General features: G+C 38.2%; 1 protein-coding gene across 1 annotated transcript in view; it reads left to right on the top strand.

Moving 5' to 3' along the window:
- LOC117997051 (EF-hand domain-containing protein 1-like) overlaps window positions 1–16,180 on the top strand; it is a 55,436-nt gene that overhangs the window by 38,775 nt on the left and 481 nt on the right. The window contains exons 7-14 of the mRNA XM_034985227.2: window positions 681–831; window positions 8,033–8,102; window positions 9,034–9,150; window positions 11,376–11,598; window positions 13,136–13,296; window positions 14,273–14,481; window positions 14,870–15,071; window positions 15,543–15,695. Of these exons, the coding sequence (XP_034841118.1) occupies window positions 681–831; window positions 8,033–8,102; window positions 9,034–9,150; window positions 11,376–11,598; window positions 13,136–13,296; window positions 14,273–14,481; window positions 14,870–15,071; window positions 15,543–15,695 (1,286 nt within the window). The remainder of the gene's footprint in view (window positions 1–680; window positions 832–8,032; window positions 8,103–9,033; window positions 9,151–11,375; window positions 11,599–13,135; window positions 13,297–14,272; window positions 14,482–14,869; window positions 15,072–15,542; window positions 15,696–16,180) is intronic.

The raw sequence follows: 16,180 nt of genomic DNA, 5'->3' as shown, positions 1-16,180 counted from the left end.
GATTCAGTTTTTGATATAATTATGCCAATTTTTATTCACATGTTCTATAATAATCACACCTACTAAAACTTTGTAAATGTTTGTTCATCATCATCAACCAATAGACGTCCACTGCTGGACTTAAGTCTCTTGTAGGGACTTCCACACGCCACGGTCTTGCGCCGCCTGAATCCAGCGGCTCCCTGCGACTCGTCTGATGTCGTCCGTCTACCTAGTGGGGGGGTCTTCCAACGCTGCGTCTTCCGGTGCGAGGTCGCCATTCCAGCACCTTGGGACCCCAACGTCTATAGGTTGTACGAACTATGTGCCCTACCCATTGCCACTTCAGCTTCGCAACCCGTTGAGCTATGTCGGTTGAGCATGTTTGTTCCGGACAACGTAATTAAGTTAGTAGATATCCTTATTTCCTAAGCGCATACTGAAGATACATTATGCACCTGCAAACCTAGCATGTGAATTGTGAACACAATACCACGAATTTAATCGAGAAAAGCGTTTCGTTTCTATGCGAGAGAGTCTATTTTTTATCGATTCTCTTCTGCAATGCAAGACATTTCCGTTGGGTCATGCTAGGATTGCGATATTGCTTCTATTCGCCAATTCCCGACGCGGCACGGTCGAATTGTAGAAAATATTTATGGTTTTGATTGCGTACACCTAACACCTCTTGCTTTATTCAGTGACCTTCCCGTCGATTGCTCTGGAAATTACGGAGGAGGAGGTAACGGAGTACTATGCGCCCAGGGACCTGATTGTGGGGCAGACTGTGTTCGTGCTGGGACGGCGGTTCCTGATATTCGACTGTGACACCTTCACTCGGAATTATTACAAGTTGGTACCTACCAGTAGCACAAAATAAATACTATCTATTCTTCAAAAATATTAGATAGGGAAAGCTCTCAGAGTTTTATTTTATAAATTAAGACAAATTCGTACGCTTGTGTGCGTGTGACATGGTAGGTATACTTGATTATATAAGCGCGGGGTGTTTGTAACGGGGTGACCTTTTGACAGTCTGAGAGTGTGCTTCAAAAAATGGCGGACCGTTAGCAGGGTTTCTGTACTTAGATAGAAATCTGTAGGCACAGTACTCCTAGATATTATGCTAGAAGTTAATTTTACTTGCAATAGTTGATTTCTCGGTAGGTATTAATAAGATTATATACCTAAGTATGTAGGTAGGTACCTATAAAAGTTAATGTTTGTCTGTATGTATGTCTATTCGTTACTTAAGTACGTTCGTTTGTGCGATTGAGTAGTAGAAACTTTGTTGTTGATACTTGCGGGAAGGTAAGTCTATGTAGAAGAATAATGTATTTTATCTAATAAATTATAAGGTAATTAGATCTGTACCTATTGTGCTCAGAAGTTTTACACATCATAAAATAGAAACAAGTTAGGGCTTCTAAAGCAAAGATAAATGCGAATTAAGTGTAACTTCGTTAGTAACTTGACTTGTTTAAAATAATGTGGACAAATAATTATTACTATTTTAATTTTTCAAAGTGTTTCAAGTTATTGGATTAGGATGCTTCTAATAAATTCACACTCTCGTACATATCATCTACACTAGATATTGGTGTGCACTCATATGAGACCAAAACTCATGATTCGATGTTTCAACTGTACTTAAAAGATTAACTCTTAGAGTGCTCGGAGCAGATGTGGTAATCCGTACTTAAGTCGTACTTTTGAATTTAAGACGTACAAAGTTTGAACTAAGTATGAGTTTTGAATTCAAATATCTTTAAAGGTACCTACATATTATAACACGGTACTATTCATTTTAATAACTATTCATTTATGCATGAGTACCTAGTAATAACTTATCAGATCGCTGACGATAAAACCTCCTTCGAAATTTGTTAATTCTTTTTTAACTGCGCAAGTCAAGTAGCCAGAGCCATAAGACCAAAGGCGAATTTTTCATCACTAAAAATCCATAAGAAGAACACGGCGGCATTGGACGCGAAATTTTGGATAGTTTTTAAAAATTTGATAATTTTTAAGTTTTGAAAATTCGTTTTTAAGGGCACATAGATAGATTTTAGAAATCCTTATTAGATTTGTATAGTGAGGCCAAAGTGTGTTAATTTTAGGGTTCCGTACCTCAAAAGGAAAAACGGCCGACTTGTAAACAAGTCGGAAATACCTATTCTATAACCTAAAGGTTATAATCAGATGTAGAATCAAATAACAATAATTTATTAATATCTCTACGATCAATCAATATATTATACAAAATGTCATGTTTACAATTATGTCATGTTTACAAATATAGGGTTTAACGGTTTACATACCTACATGTGGGGCACTCATCAATCACTTACTTAGCAACTGTCAAATTTATGTTAATTAACTGAATTAATAGGTACTTACCTACTAATAGTGTTATGTCAAAGATTAGCCATGGAAACTGAAATGAAATACTTCATACTGATACATATCTACCTATACTGCATCCAATTAACAATATCACGACAAAATATTCATCATCACGATATCGCCGGCACATTACTGAGCATGGCTCTCCTCTCAGAATGAGAAGGGTTTTGCAAGTTTGCCACGCATGGTTAAGTGCAGATTGACAGGCTTTATACGCCATTCTGAGAACATTATTCTCATGCAGGTTTCCTCGACACATATGTTTTCCTTCACCGATAAAGCAAGACATATACTTTAATTGTTTAAAATGCACATTAATTACCTACTTCGAAAAGTTAAAAGTAAGGTGAGGATTCTAATGATACTCCATATATCCAAATCTGTTCAGACATTTAGAAATTAAAAGTTATGGTGGAATAAAGAAATTCGCATACATATTACCTACATACATGTGATACATGAACCCTGACACCAAACGAGTCGCAGGGAGTCGCTGGATTCAGGCGGAGCCAGACCGTGGTGTGATGGAAGTCGCTACATGAGACCTATGTCCAGCAGTGTTTATCAAAAAAAAAAGGTTTTTATTCAATTATACACTTTAAGAGCTACCGCGCACCACGGAAAATATCCGTAGGTACGTTTTTTTCCCTGCAAAATCTGTGAACTGTAGAACTACATAGAAGTGAATTAAATCCGCACCGGATTTTGATACATTAAAGTTCAAATTTGCGGATTTTAAAACGCACCGCAACTTACCGCACCGTGGTGCGCGCTAGCTCTTACAGGTACTTTTCAATCGTCAAATGCATCGACCACTAGTTCGGAACGCCTTTCCTACCGGTTAAGAGTGATGAGTATGATCACATGAAACTTGATAACATTACACTTACTTCTTTTTCGGGCAGTCATGTAATTACAATACAATAGGTATAAAATACAAAATACGATAGGTAAATCAATATACTTATAATAAAACTGTAACAGGTCAAATTCTGTACATTGAAGATATTTTGAAAATTTTTTTCGAGGGCACTCTATAATCGATACTGAACACAAAACTGTAATTTTTTTCATTTTTGTCTGTCTGTCTGTCTATCTGTCTGTCTGTCTGTCTGTCTGTCTGTCTGTCTGTCTGTCTGTATCACGGCCGCGCATCAAGCTGAAACTACTGAATGGATTCCAATGAAACTTGGTACGATTTGAGGTCATACTATGAGGAAGAATATAGGATACTTTTAATCCCGAAATTCAGCATGGTTCCCGTAGGAGAGGGGATGAAAGTTAAAATGTATGCTGAGTTGTAATTCATTAACGCGTAGTCCGATTTCATTCATTCTTTTTTTGTTAGAAAGGGGATATTTTAAAAATTGTTCCGTAAATATTTCAAGGTAATCGGTTTTTAACCGACTGTCAAAAATGAGGTGGTTCTTTTTTCTACATCGATTTTTTCGAGGTTTCTGGACCGATTTGCAAATTTTTTTTTAAATCAACAAAAAAAGTTTTCGTGGTGGTCACATAAAAAATTCTGGATTCAACTCCTTAATCCTGATGCTGCAGGGTTACTGCCCGCCTGAGTTATCAAGATTCAGGAAGTGTTCATAGTGAATTCATATTGTAGGTACCAAGCAACGACTTTATTTTCTTATAATAAAACTGTAACAGGTCAAATTCTGTACATTGAAGATATTTTGAAAATTTTTTTCGAGGGCACTCTATAATCGATACTGAACACAAAACTGTAATTTTTTTCATTTTTGTCTGTCTGTCTATCTGTCTGTCTGTCTGTCTGTCTGTCTGTATCACGGCCGCGCATCACGCTGAAACTACTGAATGGATTCCAATGAAATCTTATAATAAAACTGTAACAGGTCAAATTCTGTACATTGAAGATATTTTGAAAATTTTTTTCGAGGGCACTCTATAATCGATACTGAACACAAAACTGTAATTTTTTTCATTTTTGTCTGTCTGTCTGTCTATCTGTCTGTCTGTCTGTCTGTCTGTATCACGGCCGCGCATCACGCTGAAACTACTGAATGGATTCCAATGAAACTTGGTACGATTTGAGGTCATACTATGAGGAAGAATATAGGATACTTTTAATCCCGAAATTCAGCATGGTTCCCGTAGGAGAGGGGATGAAAGTTAAAATGTATGCTGAGTTGTAATTCATTAACGCGTAGTCCGATTTCATTCATTCTTTTTTTGTTAGAAAGGGGATATTTTAAAAATTGTTCCGTAAATATTTCAAGGTAATCGGTTTTTAACCGACTGTCAAAAATGAGGTGGTTCTTTTTTCTACATCGATTTTTTCGAGGTTTCTGGACCGATTTGCAAATTTTTTTTTTAAATCAACAAAAAAAGTTTTCGTGGTGGTCACATAAAAAATTCTGGATTCAACTCCTTAATCCTGATGCTGCAGGGTTACTGCCCGCCTGAGTTATCAAGATTCAGGAAGTGTTCATAGTGAATTCATATTGTAGGTACCAAGCAACGACTTTATTTTCTTATAATAAAACTGTAACAGGTCAAATTCTGTACATTGAAGATATTTTGAAAATTTTTTTCGAGGGCACTCTATAATCGATACTGAACACAAAACTGTAATTTTTTTCATTTTTGTCTGTCTGTCTGTCTATCTGTCTGTCTGTCTGTCTGTCTGTCTGTATCACGGCCGCGCATCACGCTGAAACTACTGAATGGATTCCAATGAAATCTTATAATAAAACTGTAACAGGTCAAATTCTGTACATTGAAGATATTTTGAAAATTTTTTTCGAGGGCACTCTATAATCGATACTGAACACAAAACTGTAATTTTTTTCATTTTTGTCTGTCTGTCTGTCTATCTGTCTGTCTGTCTGTCTGTCTGTCTGTCTGTATCACGGCCGCGCATCACGCTGAAACTACTGAATGGATTCCAATGAAACTTGGTACGATTTGAGGTCATACTATGAGGAAGAATATAGGATACTTTTAATCCCGAAATTCAGCATGGTTCCCGTAGGAGAGGGGATGAAAGTTAAAATGTATGCTGAGTTGTAATTCATTAACGCGTAGTCCGATTTCATTCATTCTTTTTTTGTTAGAAAGGGGATATTTTAAAAATTGTTCCGTAAATATTTCAAGGTAATCGGTTTTTAACCGACTGTCAAAAATGAGGTGGTTCTTTTTTCTACATCGATTTTTTCGAGGTTTCTGGACCGATTTGCAAATTTTTTTTTAAATCAACAAAAAAAGTTTTCGTGGTGGTCACATAAAAAATTCTGGATTCAACTCCTTAATCCTGATGCTGCAGGGTTACTGCCCGCCTGAGTTATCAAGATTCAGGAAGTGTTCATAGTGAATTCATATTGTAGGTACCAAGCAACGACTTTATTCTCAGACTTCAAGTCTCAACTCCTCAACCCTGATGATGTAGGGTACAGCACTCCTAAACTATAATGTTTCAGGAACTGCGGATGATGCAAAATTATTTTAGGTACCAAGCATAGGCTACATCATTGAACTTCGGATCCTAACTCCTCAATCCTGATGCTGCAAAGTACTGAAGTCCTAAATCGTGGGGATTTTAGAATTTCTGATAGTGAATTGATATTTAAAAAAAAATTAAAAAAATTGAATCGACTGTTAGGCGGAACGAAGTTCGCAGGGTCAGCTAGTATAAAATAAAATAGATTTTGACCAGATTAAATTACAAGGAACTTTGTGAAGCACATCACACTGCAGAGTGCAATGGCAGCACCGCAACTTTTATACGGTATCTTTTTATCAAACGGTGTATAGTATGCGAGCTCCTAACTATAAAAATACTGGCATGTGACGTCACAGTGATTTGACGTGCTTTTTTTAGTTTAATCGATAATTTAAAATGGTTATTACTTATTATACTTAAAACTAATAAAGGACGTGGATTTAACGTATTTTGGAAGACCCTCTATTTGATAATCACTGAGTAATGATTTACTTTTGACATAGGCAAATAGCCTATTATGATATTGTCATAAAGTTCCTTGTACTTACTAATTATAACTACTGGGAGCCGGGTTATGTGTTGTCTCAAAAACAATTATACCTAGCTGCGCAATTAATTAAGGTAGGTAGGTAATCTTCTATTGTTGTGGTAAATGCCCCCGCATCAGTCACGTAGGCACTTACAACTTATCTATAGCCTACTAAAGCCTGTCTGTAATTGGGATAATTGCGTTTAGCATTAGGTACCAAGATGTTATCTAAAGTCTTCATAGCGTCTAGATAGCTGGTTTAAACTCGAACGCGAGTATTGTGTGTACTTTTATGAGTTTATAGGATTCCGTACCTCAAAAGGAAAAAACCGGCCAAGTGCGAGTCGGACTCGCGCACGAAGTACACCAGAATCAAGAAAGAAAGAGCACCATTTTCTATAAAAAACGAGCAAAAAATCACATTTGCTGTATGGCTCCCTTAGATATTTACTTTATTCTGTTTTTTTAGTATTCGTCGTTATAGCGGCAACAAAAATACATCATCTGTGAAAATTTCAACTGTCTTTCAAGTTGAAATAAATATTATCAAATATTAATTTCTTAGATCTACATAATTTACATTGTATATTTATCTAAGTAGATACTTACTATTTTAATTTATTAATTTTATTAATTTTTGTACTATTTATTTTGGCACTATCTTCTATAAAATATAATATCTCTTTTCTACCAGTCAGTGCTTTTGGGCACATCCACTGCTTACGCGCGTTTCACACCTTCCTAAGGTTGACTGATGGGATCTCGCATTTATTTAAGGTTCTTGAACCTTAAATCCGCCTTTTGTAAACTTTATTGGTTGCGTAATAAAGTGAATAAAAATATAGTGGTAGGAGGATGTACGACAATAGTGCAATAAAGAGTGGATTTTGAACCGTTAACTTTTCAGATTTCAAACCTCTTTTAAGGCTCAAATTGCAAAACTTTTTATGGTTCTTTACTGAAAGTAATAAAACAAAGAAAAACACGTGATAACTTAGATACCATAACAATCAATTGTACCTAACAGTAGCCGAGTTTTAGGTACGTAATAGTAACTAACAGACGGAAAGTTTTCACTCAACGTTTCGTTAATCATGTCGTCAACAAATGAACAGAGTCCACGCAAACTGTAACTAGGCACAAAGTTCCAACTCTGCTCTTGACGTGCTACTGTCCCGTTTCTCCAACAGCACTGTATAAATTTATGGATAATCATAGTAGATAGGTACAGGATTCTATTTTGGCAGCGCAGTGAGGCGAAAACTTAACTATTTGGAGATAGAGAAATTTTGTAAAACCGGGGTCGATTTTAAAAACCATTTTCGTTACCTACTTCTAAAAGCCAATAAGTTATGAAAAACCATTAAAAAAATTATACCTGTGTATGAAAAGAGTAACAGAAAATTATCAAGTTAGGGGACTAACATGGAAAATTGTAACAAAAAAATCACTTATATTTTGCAAGGCAATATTTTAGTATTTTTGTACATAATATTTCTTATAAAGTATCAACGGAACTAAGATTATTTATTTCTTAAAATAATAATAAGGCGTCAAGGTTTATTACTTCAAACTTCTATAATCTCCAAAGTTTTCGCCTAGCACTCCCAAAGTAACAGCCTGTATAATTAACTTTTGTTCAGGGCCATGCTGAACGTAGAGCAGCCACCGCGAATTGAAGTTCGTCACGAAACTAAGAGAGAATTCCCTAAGGTAAGACGAAAATTATTTTTAGTTGCAGCGATTGCTTTAATAGAAGTTTTTCGACACCCATGTACCTACATTTCGTTCGAGACTTCATAATACTACTTCATAATATCTTACTAATATTATAAAAGTGAAAGTTTGGATGTTTTCATGTATGTTATTGACGATTTGGTTGAACTTTATAACGGATATAGTTTATACGCTAAATTAATGTAGCCTCGTAGGGCAGCAGTTTATCCCGAAAAAAGCAAAGTTTTACTACGAGATTTTCTAAAACCTAAATCCAAGCGGACCGAGTCGCGGGCATCATAAAGTGTTTGAATAAAGAGATCAACAACATAAATCTAAATACATACAGTGAGAAGACGCCCTTGATATTTGCGGACTCGAGTCGGCTCTACGTGTACGGTCGTAGCAACTACATAGGTTATAATTCGTGACAGATCGAAATGGCAATCGGGGAGGGAACGCCCCGCACGCCCGCACAGCTCCGCGCTAACCCGGTGCGGGCGAGCGCTGGTGACCCCCCGCCTCATACCCCGATTGCTATCTATACCTGTCGTGGACCTATACCTACCCAAACAACTGATTCAACTACTAAGCAAATTAATCTACTATAGACGTCTCCATTGAGCGATTGAAAAGAAGAATATACCTATATTTAAGATGTGCTGAATAGACAGAGATATCAACAGCTAACCAGGTTAGTTGGTAACACAGCACTAAGATAAATAGATATTATAATCATTAAGTATATATACCTGTAATAGGTACATAAATATACTTTTTCTAAGTTTTGCACTCACATTCTATAGGGTTCTGGTAGAAAGAGATAAGTTGTCTTTGTGCATGTCCATTCAATATTTATGTTTTAGTTTTAAATATTGGTCAGTACGAAATAAATAAAATAAATAGATTTATTTTAAAATATTTTCAGAGTATTCCTCCACATATCGGTATCGGTGCCCCAGAAGACACGTTAGGTTCCTGCTTCGGACTCATTCCCAAACCACCACATAAAGACATCATCAAGTACAATCTTAATGCTAACAAGGTACAACAACACATACAGGGGTGTAACCAGAACGTTAGCAAAAACTTTATTACTATATACTATCTAAACACAATCCAATACCAATAACCATTTGCCATTTTGTAGTTTTAGTGATTTAGTATTTTTTAAACCCGCAGTTGTATGGCAAGCACAACTGGGGTCAATGCTCTAGCCTCAGTCAGATGTTTTATTTGCAATATATCGTGAACTTATACAAAATATAGGATTATTTTTTTCGGGTTTTTTTGTGGTATCATATCAGTAATCATCAGTACTATCGCCTGTCTTCGTTTTTGCGTTCTGGTTACACCCTGTACTGATTATTGAAATACTATGTATGCTACTTATATTATGTGTGTTGCCATAATACGTCATTAGCTTTAGTAAGGTTGCCCATTATCAAACCTATGTCTGTCTGTCTACTAGCTTTTTTGGGGAAATTAGGCACAGAGATAGCTTGCAGCCCGGGGAAGAACATACCTACTACTTTTGTCCTCGAAAATCAGGGGGTTCATCATCTACTTAGTACAAAAATATAACTTGCATCCTGGAAACAAAGATTGAAAAAATCAAAAAGTTCTCAGCAAAATTGAAAAAAAAACCCCCTGAAACTTACACGAACGAAGTCGCAGGCATTATCGCATTACAAATAAATTCTTTTTTTTAATAAAATCAAAATAAATCCTTTACCGTTTCATAAAATGTAGTGAAAAGCTGAGGTGTTTGATACAAAATATTCGGAATCGTTTTATTGCATTCCAGGAGCTAGTCATTTAAATCCATTTGTGAATGCAATTGTTTCTTGCACAGCATTTCCATAAACACAATAATACTTTTATAACAACTTCTTAGTACTTAGGTACCTACCTACTAAGTATGTTACGTCTCGTGTCTCGTAGTCGTAAGTCGTAGCGTAGGTACCTACCTAATTGCTTGTGCTTTTGTGCAGGGGACACAATATTATAATAGTTGATCCTCATTGAGTTCAACCTACTTAGACCATAATATAGCAGCATAACCAGTGGCGTAGCTACGCAGGGGCTGGGCGGGGCAGTGCCCCGGGGCCTTCAAGCTCAGGGGGCCCTTGAATCCTTACCAGAGAATCTCGATCGAACTAATTTTTGACAATTTCTCCTATTTTCAAATTAAATATGACACAGGTTGTAACCCGACTTTATTCATGGCAACTCAGTTGAGGGAAATTCGAAAGTTATACCTAGGGAATTCCCCTAAATTCTTTCTGTGGGTTGGCAGTGTTTTAAATTTGACGGATAGCGATATGTGCGTTTTATTATTCATCGATGTGCGTTTTATTGTGAATTCGAGTCAAGATTTTTTTGAACGATGATTTTTGAGAACGTTTAAAAAATTAAAATGCTATATCAGGAGTAAGTTAATGTCAATTGACTTTTTAGTACTGGTACATATATTTTTTCAATTTTATTTGATTTTAATACCACTCATTGTCCATTCTTTGTTTTGCCCCAGGGCCCTTGGTTACCTAGCTACGCCACTGAGCATAACTCGTACCATAGATGATACACATATACTCGTACATCAAAGGCTCCATTGTAAAGGGTAAGTCCCGTTTTTTCCATAGAACTTGACGTCATCGGACGAAATGAGACAATTTTATCCTAATTTGTTTCATAGAACAATAAACTAGCATTTCATCAGGAACTTGCTTTTCTTTGACGTCATAAAAACTTTCTTTTTTCGTGGCGAAATAATATCATTAGGATCATTTTATTTTAGGGTCCGGTTGACATTCCGCCACGAAAAGAGAAAAGTTTACTTTGTCACTTAGTTCTATAGAACTTAAGTAAAGAAAGAATAATCTCAATTGTTCTATGGAACAAATTAACATAAAAGTATACAACATTTTGTCCGATGACCTCAAGTTCCACAGTACAAATGGGACTTACCCTATTCTGATTTTTCAAGTCATAAGTATAGTTCGCGATAGGTCTAGATGGCAATCGGGGTATGAGGCGTAGGGACGCCCCGCACACCCGCGCTCGCCCGCACCGGGTTAACGCGGGGGCTGTGTGGGTGTGCGGGACGTCCCTACTCCGATTGCGATCTCGACCTGTCGCGTACTATAAATACCTAACAAGTTTACTGTCAAACGCCGGCCAACTTAGGTATTATGCATGCTCGAACTACCAATTCTACCTATAACTTAGCATAATCAATGATCTAATGTTATCGTGTTCTGTTTATAGTACCTTCGTTACCTTTGCGAATTGGATTGGATCCACCCCGAAGACAAAGGCCGCCAATTCGTGCTGGCCTACAGTCTCGCTGATGGCACGGTTAAGATCGGGGAGATACCGCGCCGAAACTCCGGCATACGTGAGGGCACATTCCTCAAAGCGATGCGCTTACAGACGCCCGAGTCGGATCCAAACTTTCCAACGTATTTTACACCTGACAAATTTTATATCGGTAAGATATTCTATTCTAACCCATCGCTGGCTCACTACTGAGCACGGGTCTTCTCTCAAAATGAGAAGAGTTTAGGCCATCGTCCACCACGTTGGCCAAGTGCAGATTGCAGACTTCACACACCTTTGAGAACATAATGTGGGGAACTCTGAGGTAGGTATGCAGGTTTTTTTTTTTTTTTTAAAGAATATTAGCCATGTTAAATGACTTATATTCCCTTTACCTCTCCAACTAAACGTCAAGCTTGTGCTAGGAGTAGGTACGACAATAGTGCAACGGGCGGGGTTTGAACCGTCAACCTTTCGGTTTTCAGTCCACTCCTTCACCGGTTGAGCTATTGAGGCTCTTTTCGAGGTTTCTTCACGATGTTTTCTTTTACGTTAAAGCAAGTGATACCGATTCATTTCTTAAAACGCACATAATTCCGAAAAGTTCGAGGTGAAGGAAGGAATTGAACCCCGACTGAATAAGAGGCTGAAGTCTTAACCACTAGGTTATTACCTACCACTTAATGTAAGATATTGTAGTACTAGAGATATATTTTGAAACAATTTTATTTAGCTTCACTTTTTTATATTATCCAAACTTTTTTTCACAATTTTTTTCTACAACCGCACCACCTGGGTGCCTGGTTCACTTCGACCACCCTTTATGCCAGATCTTTTTTCCACGCACATGCAAACTGAGGTTAGTTCCTCATTCCTCCTACTCTGTTCGGTGATGTTCCCATTAGATTATATTATATAGATGGAGTTATTCAAGGGGCGGATCAACAAATTCCTGAAAAACCGGCAACGCCTTAATTGTCGGTTTACAGTCGAAAACTATCGATAATGCGTACGTAAGGCACATACACAGCCCTAGAGCATGATTGGTTTATGGCCCTTTCCGTTTACAGCCCTTAATTTATGTAAATGTTTTCAATCCGGTAGGTAACTAGATAAGATATTATTTTGTGGGGATTGTTTTTATCGACTGTCGTTATTCAGTCGTACCTAAGACCACTTTGCTTGGTAGGTACGAGTGTGTACTTACTTACATTTAGAAAAGGAATATATTCTATTAGCTAATACTAACATGATTCCTCTGGTTAGAACTGTAAACATAAACTTCATAGCAGACTTGTAGTTTCTGAAGTCTGAAACTTATAAAAACAAGACTGTGCGAATTCAGTGAAACTTTCAAGTCCCTACTTAAATTATTTCCATTAAGTAACTCTGCATCAGCTTCAGTACTTCCCACCAAATATTATTATTTTATAGGTACCTATACTCAATAAGTTTTAGTTAAAGAAAAAGCATGTTACAAAATTTTTGACCTGTGGGTTGTTTTACACTTTTTATATTTATAAAAGTTGTCTGATAAAGTGTCCAAACAGGAATACCTACTAACGTACTAACTACTTATCTAGGCTGTTAGATACCGTAATTAATAAATTAGGTATTTTTTAAATCTTTTTAATGCAATGATGAGGTCTAGGTTGGAGGGGGTTTACTTAGCATTAACTTTTTATTAATAATTTGTTTTTATTCAATAGGAGCCATAGTTCCTGTATTTAAGCACCGATTCAAGATAGTTGGATGCGATTTATTCGTATACCGTTACATGACTGCGAACCCGGATAAATTCCCTCAGGAGGTGATTGATAATGTCCGCAACTACCACATGCGGGAGGGCAATTTGAAAGACGAATTAGAGGTAAATAATTTATTCCGATAAAGTACTTACCTGTAGATAATTTTTTTTAAGATTACAGTAGAATATTGGCTGGGATCATTTTTCAATCGCCAAATAAACTTTATCAGCTTTATCGGTACTTAAGCACATAATCGAAGAACTGTCTGGTGAGAGGCTTCGGCCGTAGGTAGTTACCACACTGCCGACAAAGCCGTGCCGCCAAACGATGTAGCGTTCCGGCACGTTGTCGTTTGGAAAGGTATGAGTCTAAACTTTCATACACAAAAAACTTTTGTACGACTTCCAAGTTACCCAGCTTCCATTTTAGACTGCATCATCACTTACTATCAGGTGAGATTGCAGTCAAGGGCTCACTTGTAAAAATAGAATGGCTCGCAAGGTGAGGATTAAAAAGCGAAATTTGGAAAAATAAATAAATAAACTTAATCTGCAACTCTTGAATATTTTAAAAGATGGTTTTTGAATTTTACTTTATAACCGCCGGAAGTCTGGAGTTTTCTATAAGGTGGAGGAAGGTTAATTTGGTCGCATTATGTTTAACCTCTACCTCTGAAAGCCGCAGATGCATGACGCGGCATAAGGATCAAATATGCAGCTGCCCTGGTGTTGTGCATCACTTGTATTTTGTTATATTGTGGTATGAGCATCACTTGCCCACTAAAGTTTATGTAACAGATACTGAGGAACTTTATATTTTACAACTCCAAATAATAAACCAGCAAAATGTAACTGCCTCCGGTACTCCATCTCCATTACTCCAGCATTATTTAAGAATGGCGTAACGTGAGTACGAGGTGGTACATGAAATTGTCTGGTTGAGTTGGTATTTAAATGACGACCTCACACCGAAACCCCACTACGTGGGCAGACGATCTCAAACGAATAGCTGGGTACAAAACCGTGTTGGAGATCCCTGCAAGAGAACTTCTAGCAGTGCGACGACGATGAAAACGACTTTCATTTTCGATTTATATAGGAAGCGTCACGCGAAGAGCAAGCGGCTGAAACCAGAGCCCAGCTGGCTAAGATTGGCCAAGCAGCCGTTGCTGAACCGAATGCTATGGAGCGTTGCCTTGCTGCCCTCGATGTGGTAGAAGGAAGTGCCGCTCCGCCGCGTCCACCTACGCCGCCTGCCACCACTGATCGCATATCTTACGATGACTCTTTACGTATTGCTAGATTGAGGTAGGTATAAATATATTTTACTATGTAGATGATGCCCGCGGTTTCGCCCGCGTGGATCTAGGTTTTTTTTAAATTCCGTGGGAGCTCTTCGATTTTCCAGGATCGAAAGTAGCCTTCCCCGGCATGCAAGCTACCTCTGTACCAAATTTTATTGGAATCGGTTAAACGGTTGGGTCGTAAAAAGCTAGCAGATAGACAGACGGACAGACAAGACATTTTTTTCATTATTTTTCCATGAGCAAATAAAATTAGCATTATTTCTGTACAATCGAATTAGCATAGTACCAATAACCTCTCGATATCTCAACAGAACTAATATAATTAAAACTTAATAGTAGGTACTAAGCACTAGTTTAATTAGATATATTTGCCAACTTTTGGTTTACAGCAAGCCAACATGCGACAATGTGGTGCCACTGAAAGGTATCCTGAAATCAAGTACCGCTAGCGACGACCACCAGAAAGTGGTGTGCTTTAGTGGGCCGAAAGTTGAAGAGCGCCACGAAGCAAGCAAACCTGTGACGTACCCGCCTGGCCAACAGCCACATTTCATCGAGGATGCGGACTTCTGCAATAGATACAAGGATGCGGTGAGATTGAATTTCGCACTAAGCGAGAAGCTCAAACTGAAGAGCTTTCGAGCATGGGCCCTATACCGACATGCTCGGCCGAGCCAGCGATCGTCTGAGGCATCCCGAGCCATCCACACCGACCGAGGCAAAGCTACCGTGCTATTTTTTTAGTATGGTCGGGACTCGGGAAAAACAATTTTAACAGATTTAGGTTAGGTAGGTACTCCGGTCCAGATCACTTTTACTTGAAACCTTACACTCAGGGCTTAGTATTGGAAACGTAGATGGATTCACTCAATTGCAGCAGTTACATGTCGGCGTGTGCGATACACACGCACGATGATCCATGACCTTTTTGTTTGCTGCTGAAATGGGTAGGTACTTTAATGATACGTTCGGCGCATGCTTTTGCACATGTTTTCCACTATCAAAGAGGTCCAATCAAACAAATCTTGTGATAGTTTTACAGATTTTATTCAATTTTTCCAGGACGCAGATGAGAGAGCTGAGCGACGTGCACGGGACGAATGTGCGTACGAAATGATACCAAGCAAGCAGCTTCAGGACGCGGCTGGGGAGGAGACAAAGGATAAAACCAATCTGCCAGGATATCTGGGCACATACGGCGTTGATTGTAAAGAGGTGATTTTGTTTTACCTTTTTCATAGTTTCACTACAACTTGAATTTCCTTTTCCAAGTTTGATCTAAGTCAAGCCTTTAGACTGCCTGACCACTGATGCGGAGAAGAGAGGAGCGGAGCGGAGCTGTTAAAATATTAACCAATAGAATTGCACAAAACTCCCGCACCGCTTCAGTAGACAAGGATTTGCGGACTAATTTAAAAAAATCATACAGTTATCGCGGAGCGCGGCCGCACAGATGGGAAACGTAGCAGCGAGGCAGAGCGGAGACGTGGAGCGGGCGAACCACGTACCCGCCGTCATCACCAGCAGCTCAAATGACTCGTCGCATGCTCGCAACCTAGCTCCGCGTATGGACAGACACAGTCCGCAACTCCGCTCCGCCTCGCTTTCTCGCTCCAGTCCGCATCTTCGCACCAGTGCAGTGGACAGGCAGCCTTAAAATGGCTAATAATAAATCAGCTTACCCTTCCAACTCTGCCATG

Source organism: Maniola hyperantus, chromosome 4 (assembly GCF_902806685.2).
Source record: "Maniola hyperantus chromosome 4, iAphHyp1.2, whole genome shotgun sequence".
In the NCBI taxonomy this organism is placed as follows: Eukaryota; Metazoa; Arthropoda; class Insecta; order Lepidoptera; family Nymphalidae; genus Maniola; species Maniola hyperantus.
This window is presented reverse-complemented; position numbering and strand designations above follow the sequence as displayed.